This window comes from Larimichthys crocea, chromosome XVI (genome assembly GCF_000972845.2).
Source record: "Larimichthys crocea isolate SSNF chromosome XVI, L_crocea_2.0, whole genome shotgun sequence".
NCBI classification, from domain to species: domain Eukaryota; kingdom Metazoa; phylum Chordata; class Actinopteri; family Sciaenidae; genus Larimichthys; species Larimichthys crocea.
Window position 1 is genome coordinate 19,246,683 of NC_040026.1, and position 7,220 is coordinate 19,253,902.

Here is a 7,220-nt window from a genome sequence, read left to right on the forward strand (position 1 = left end):
GTCCAAATGCTGATTCAGGGACATTTCCATCCCACCAATTAAAGATTTTGCAGAGGAAAACACTGATACACGATTCTGCACCAAACAGAGCCTGGAGGACAGCCAGTTAAATCAGCCCCAAGGCTGATTTATGGTCCACATTTCTTCTCTAACAAGACCAGACGGTAATAGCAGAGACCCAAAGCTGTTCACAATGTAAACTGAACGTATCACATTCATATTTGTGTTATTTCTGTGTGCACACGTGCTCTGATGCATGCGGGTGTCTGTAAATTGGCCTCTGATTGCCTTACACTGATGCCAAACCCATTCTCGATTCATATTACAGATATTATATAGTATACGTACAAACGTACATAGCTTTTATATTTCAGATTCAGCTCAGGTGACCTATAATTGTACTCTTGCTGCCACATAATTAGAACTCCCAAAGTGCACACATAAACAAAACTTTAGGAGTTGTGTACTCTGTAAAAGCGACTGACGTAAAAGTAAATTAGAGTAAATCAAAAGAGCAGAATGGTTGGCTCACATTAACAGAACGATCTATGATCCCATTACAATCTGGTCCTGTTATAGACTTGTTTACATCGGTAATATCTGTAATGGAGATGGAAAACAAGCCAATATTCTCATGTTTAACGACCAGTTGAACAATAAACAAAATCATTATTTTTCAACTATAAGTCAAGTATATATACAATAAACAATACCACATGAGGGGGAGTGATCAGCATGGCTGTGATTCGGTTTTATTTTTTTTATTATTATATTATGTAATAATTTTTTTTGGGCTCCGCCAACACAAATAGTTCTGTAACTGGACCTGGACTGTTGCCAAGCAACACATGAACTAGTTCCTAGACAGTAGTAAGTTTACACGTTACCACAAACAAGGTGACATTCATATTGAATACTGAAAATTAGCCAGTGTTGTTTGCGTCATGGTAGGTAGGTAGGTGGGTTGTTGGGTTGGAGGTTGGTTGGCATCCAGTGGCAGCATGACCTATAACCTATAAGATCTTATAGGTTATATTCAATTATTAAAAAATCTTATTCAATTATTAAAAAATACTAATTATTTAAATGAAAATGTGTTAAGAAATTAAATATTTGCAGGGAAAATAAACACGTGCTCAAGTCAAGGATTCTTTCCTTCCATTCAGCCTTTTCTGACGACCATTCATACTTCAAGTGGAATGTCATTTGTGGAACAAATGTCATCTTTGCTCCGCAGAATTTGTTACAATTAAAGATTTAGAAATCTAACTTAAAGCGGACATGTAGTTAAAAGTCCAAGTGACGATGTTGTGCTTTATATCAGCACCCGTTGAACAACTCTTGTCCAATCAAATGACTCGGTCAGAACTAATTGTTGTATAAATGTTTAAAAAAACACTTTCTGTGGTCAAAAAGACTAACAGTGTGTCAGTTATTTTATCATTCTGTTGTTAGTCAGTGGCCTTTTGCACTGTAATTTGTTCACATTAACTCTAAAAGAAGTAGCCCGCCAGACAGCCAGAGGTGATTTAGTTGGCAGTTGGCACTTCGGGACGCCTCTGCTATCCAGAAATATCAAAATGGACATTCAGAAATTCAATTTTTGCAAACTTTACTGACATTATCAATGAATGAATGCAAGTTTTTAATGTTCATGACTGCAGGGGGTTACAGTCTCTGGGATCTGGTCTTTTTTGCCACGTTTGGTGCAGTGACCCCAAATATTTGCCAAGGCTCGCTGCTCGTGTGTCACAGCACTGAAATCCATCTTCTTCAAGTGAGGCAGGACAGCGATCACATGTTGCCTGCACACAGAAGCACAGTTAGCTTTAAATTCAGGCGCTCCGTGGACATTTGTGCGTCCATATAATGAATCTAAATTCAATGTTAAATAAGGACAATATCTTTCAGTTAATGCAAAGTAGACCTCGTCTTTACTCTCCTTGTGTTTTACATAAACAAGATGAAAATTAAATCAAGAAGCTGGATGCATGAGAAATCTAACCAGTGAAGGGTGACCTTGTTTCTGTGTGTATGTGTGTGTGTGTGTGTCTGCTATACAGACGAGGGCAGTAATATGAGCCATATCTCCATTTAAGCATCTAAATATCACATAATTGCTTTGAGGTACTTTTACTGTTCTTGAGTATTTTTTTATTTTATCCTGCTTTATTCTTCTGCTCCATAATCAGAGAGAAATATTGTACTTTTTACTCTCACTACATTTATTTGACAGCCTTAGTTATGTTTCACATTGGCATCTAAATTAAAACACAGTGCATTTTAACTGATCAACAACAACAACAACAACTAGGGATGAAAATCGAGGTTTCGCAAGTTTCGCACGTGCGGTGCAATCAGTAGTAAACAATGGCACCCACTCAGTTCAAACGCCCCAAAGTTTGGCTGCATTTCACCAAAAAAGAAGGCAACAGGGCGACTTGCAATCATTGCAAAGTGGAGATAACAGGGTCGGGAAGGAACACGACGAACATGCAGAAACATTTGCGCACACAACATGCAATATTTTGAAATGAATGTCGTGTTTTTGACAGATTTCGGACTGGAGATGAATCTCAGCCTAGCAGCAGCGGCAGCAGCCAGGCTATGAACACCTCTGCGGTTACTACGGAAGGTAACTCTGGTACGTAACACCCTGCCTACCATGTGCCATGTGCTTCTTTGTAAAACATGCTATAACAGTTAACATTAAACAAATGCCTTCTACATTACATTTAGAAGATGAGAATCGATAAGAGAATCGAATCGTCAAACAGAATCGATAATGGAATCGGAATTGTAAAAATCTTATCAATTCCCATCCCTAACAACAACAACAACAACAACAACAACAACAACAACAACAGGCTGCCACTCCCACCATGTAAGAAGGAGCGCTACCACTCGTCCTTCATTCCGACTCTTTAACACCAGCATGACTTCATGTAGCACAATTAAAGTACTCAATTACCTTTTACTGTGATAATTATATGTACTGTTATATATAACATGCAACATGCATATCTATACAGTATCTTTGGAAGGTTTATACAACTTTTTATTTGCCATTTTATGTTTTCTCATTTCAAGTACATCATCGATTTCTTCTTATATATTTCTTATTTATGAGTTGTTTTTTTTCCCACCTTGTGTATTGTGAGCTGCTGTAACTAGTGAATTTCCCCAGCGTGGGATCAATAAAGTCTGTCTTCTTAATAAAGCTGTTGTTTACCCAGTCTTCATGGATCGTGACCCCTTAACAAAACGTATGTCTAGTTGAGGCTACTTGTCACATTTCAGTCCTCTAAAATCTCTCAGATGGTTTAATTTAACATGTTCAGGCACAAATAAGTATATTTCAAAATAAAGCAAATCATCTCATGACCCAACAGATTTATCTCGTGACCCTTTTGGAGGAGGTTGACCATGGGAACCATCGACTACCTAAAGCTCCACCTTGACAACAGTGTTTCGCCCTTTTGGTTCTACTCAGTCACATTTAGTTCTTGGTTGTGTATAAAAGCATGTTACAGACAAACACCTACCTCCCAGCTGTCGTCAAGTAAACTAAAAAGGGAATCTGTACCTGTAGCCTCTCTCGAATTCTATGACATTTCCATGTAGCGTGATGGTGTGCAAGTACTGCAGCTCTCCCAGCTTGTCTGTTTGTGACAGGTCACAGATGCTGTTGCCATGAAGGTACAACACACGCAGTTCATGCAGCTGACACAAAGCCTGAAACACACACACACACACACACACACAACAACAACACGCAGATGCATAAATAATACTAGCAGGTATGAGCTTAGACTGAACTGAAGTCAGTGAAGTCATTTAGGAATAATACTGGTAGTAGGTTACAGATCATTTACGAATAAATCAGAAATTAAAGTAGAAACTTTTGCTTTCACAAAATAATGACTAATAATAATGACTTTCTGCGCTCAGATTAGTTCCCTATTAGATTCTTATGCACCATCAAGTCTTACAAATAAGTCTAACAAAGTCACTAACCCTAACACCTCCAGTGCTGCTGACAACTATGTTAGTACTCTGCAAAGTAAATCACTGTAAAAGTTTTTTGCCTGTACGTCTTAAGAGGACATGCTTCTTTCTTCTCTCTAAGTTCCAAAGTCATGTTAACCCTCTGAGGTCCTATCAGGTCTTATCAGGACCTCAGAGGGTTAATCTTTTTTTTTTTTACAGAGCTAAGCTTCGATGTAAACAGAAGAGAAAGACAGAAAATTAAGAAACAGAGGAAGCAAACCACCGGATCACTCACTGGATCTATCAGTGTGAGTTTGTTAAAGGACAGGTCCAGCCAGCCGAGTTTTGATGGTCGTGCCAGAAAGTGATCCAAGGTGTACTCGAGGCCCACAACGTCACTGATGTTGTTGTTATTGAGACGGAAAGCGTGGCTCAGGTACTTCCCCTTCGAGTTTCTCCTTAAAGGACGCAGGCCAACTCGGGGTTGAGCACACAGCGCACCTGAACGACACATAAAAGAGCAAATATGTATATTTATAATCAGTGACGCACTGCAGCCAGTGTGTGTTCATTACATTTAACAGCAGAGAAATGAGGGATCAGCTTGAGCTCAGCTGGGTGTGCTATTCATTATAACACTGTGTCTGTTTGATGACACCATGTGGACAATACAGTACACAAAGCAACAAGAACGAACATGTTTTCATTAACTAGAAATGCTGATGGGTTGGATATAACATCTAATAACGTAACCCTATGACAAACATTAGTATACTTTAAAGTCGATACAGCAAAGATAAATCTCCAGGAGACCTGTAGGAATATTACGGACACCACAATTGATGTCATAAATCCAGCTCACCTACTGTAAAGTTAAGCTCAGACAGATAGTAAAACATTAGGAGAATATGATACTACCTGTAACACTGGAGAGGTTTATAAACGACATATCTACTGGAGGGCCGTACATGTTCAAGGCTGAAGGTCTTCACGTCAGCGGCTGCCAAGTGTTCACCCCAAACACTGAACTTCCACAGGTCCTTTCAAATATAAACATATGGGTCGAAATAAACTTAAAAACCGTTTCCTAGCAACGGGTAACTGCTTTGTTAAGTGACAACAGATTTAATTTTCTTTGTTTTATACATTTATTAATTGGAAACAACTAAGCAGAACGTGTCAGGGGAGCACTGTCTGAAATTTGGCTCAGGGTTTCTCCCCCCTTCCACATAATTATTTCATCAGAGAATGATTTATTTATTTTTATTTCACCTAATTTATTGATAGTTATAAACAAAAGCATTTAGTTTAGTTATAAGTCACTAACTTTATTTGTTTATTTTTGTTATTCTTAAATCTGGCAGAGTCATAAAGCTCATAGAGCTAGATTCATTTCCAGTTTATAGCCGCTGCTGTTGCTTGAGTGTCGAAGGAAGTAGGTTCGATCCCCTTTGCATCATGTCATCCCCTCTCTCCTGCCTCTCTGTCCAGCCGTCACTGTCTAATAAAACATAAAAAGCTGAATGTGTTTAAAAATGAAACAAATACGTTGGTAAAATCACTGAGGGAAAACTGACTGAGGGATCTGCAGCTCTCCATGGTGTCACTGATGGAGAAGTAATGTGTATTACAATATACCATAACATAGGCAAGGATACTAATATAATTCATGTATGTGCTCTAGATATTCTGATTGATTTCTTATAAAAAGACTTCCTCAGTAAAGATTTCCACTATCTACTCGTTAGCCTGTATCATGATGCACAAAATCAGTAGATGATGGTCAGATAACCATGAAGTGATGACAGACTCCCTAATAACTGCTCAGTAATGATAGATCACCTCGTATTCACATAAAGGCCTGGTGCAGAATACCAGAATACATTCTGGTTTCGAGCTTCATGAAGCCAAAGTAAAGTAATCATGCAACCCTTGCTCTCCACAGTGAATTAGTTTCCCCTGTAAAATCCAAAAACATCAGACATCAGAATGAAGCATGAGCCTCTTCACCTTGCTGTCATCTGCCAAGCGATACAGAAGTATCCGCTGCCGTACAACCAGACTACAAAGCAGCTTCAGAGCAGGCTGTGAGACGCCTCAACTCATCCTCTGCACTCCACCATATAGCATGCAAGTATTACAATCAATGTCTTTGAAGTATAAACCAACAATTATAGTAACTTTCTGAATAAATTAAAGGTTAGGGTTAATAGTTAGTGGTTCAGAACCAAGATTTGAGATTAAATATGAATAATGAATATGCTTCAGAACCAAGATTTGAGATTAAATATGAATAATGAATATGCAAAAAACCCCAAAACAATACATGTATACACTATATTACAAATCTGTACAATGCATGCATGAATTGACAGCCACATAAAGGCATGCATGTGTTGTAAAAGTACAGACTGAGATGGTACAACAATGACTCATCGGGTAGCACAAGCAAGAGGGTCTTTTAGTTCAAACCCACTGACAGTCTGAGGCCTTTCTTGATGTTTTCCTGTGTCGATATTATCACCTTTTTTTGTGTGTGCTGGGATTGGCTCCAGCGCCCCTGAATTGGACAAGCAGACTGAGGGTAAATAAAATAATACGGAATATGAGTCGGAGAGGGCAACTAGAGGACGAGTTTAAAAGAAGAGCTGCAAAAAAGGAAGAGGTGATGATGGAAAATTACATCCATCAATCTGAGTTTTTCCCTCACCATGTCACTCAATCAGGATGTCTGCGTGTGTGTGTGTGTGTGTGTGTGTGTGTTCGTGTGTGTGTATGTGTGTGTTTGTGCAGCTTCCCTAATACCACAATAGCATCTGATTGAAGGAGTGAAAGTAGTCCTTCAATGAGGTAAGAGGAAAGAAAAGTGGAAAGTGGAAGTCAAGGACGCAGACAGAGACGGACTGAATGGAATAAAGGTGTGTTTGCAACCAAATATGTGTGGTGTCAGACAGTGTGAAATACGAGTCTGAGAAGTTTTTACAGAATAGGTATTGATGAGCTACTTTTTTAACCTTCCTTACAGCTGATTTTCTATTTAGAAGGGCCATGAATCCAGAACCAGAAACTGTATTAACACGAGGGTAAGCCAGGAGAGGTGTCACTGGTGTGTGTGTGCATTTTTTCCTCTTGGCTGAAGCTCTTGACTTCATTAGATCAGGAAACAGGGTCATTTTAGTTGAATAAAATATCAAACGGGAGTCCCAGTGTCCCTCAAAATGCAGGCTTAT

The 7,220-nt window shown here is 38.9% G+C and overlaps 1 protein-coding gene across 1 annotated transcript; it reads right to left on the bottom strand.

The window, feature by feature from the left end:
- Positions 1 to 1,607: 1,607 nt before the first annotated feature.
- On the bottom strand, positions 1,608 to 5,020 carry LOC104930720 (leucine-rich repeat-containing protein 51). Its single transcript, XM_010745585.3, has 4 exons — positions 4,909 to 5,020; positions 4,286 to 4,491; positions 3,587 to 3,735; positions 1,608 to 1,805 (listed from the first exon to the last, which is right to left on the bottom strand). The coding sequence occupies exons 1-4, from the start codon at positions 4,958 to 4,960 to the stop codon at positions 1,646 to 1,648; spliced, it is 567 nt and encodes a 188-aa protein (XP_010743887.2). The 5' UTR covers positions 4,961 to 5,020; the 3' UTR covers positions 1,608 to 1,645.
- Positions 5,021 to 7,220: the final 2,200 nt, after the last annotated feature.

Coding starts and splice junctions, on each gene's coding strand:
- LOC104930720 (XM_010745585.3), bottom strand. CDS start 4,960: ATGTACGGCCCTCCAGTAGATATGTCGTTTATAAACCTCTCCAGTGTT. Junction 4,492..4,908: donor AAACCTCTCCAGTGTTACAG/GTAGTATCATAT, acceptor TGTGTCGTTCAG/GTGCGCTGTGTGCTCAACCC. Junction 3,736..4,285: donor AACTCACACTGATAGATCCA/GTGAGTGATCCG, acceptor TGTGTGTTTCAG/GCTTTGTGTCAGCTGCATGA.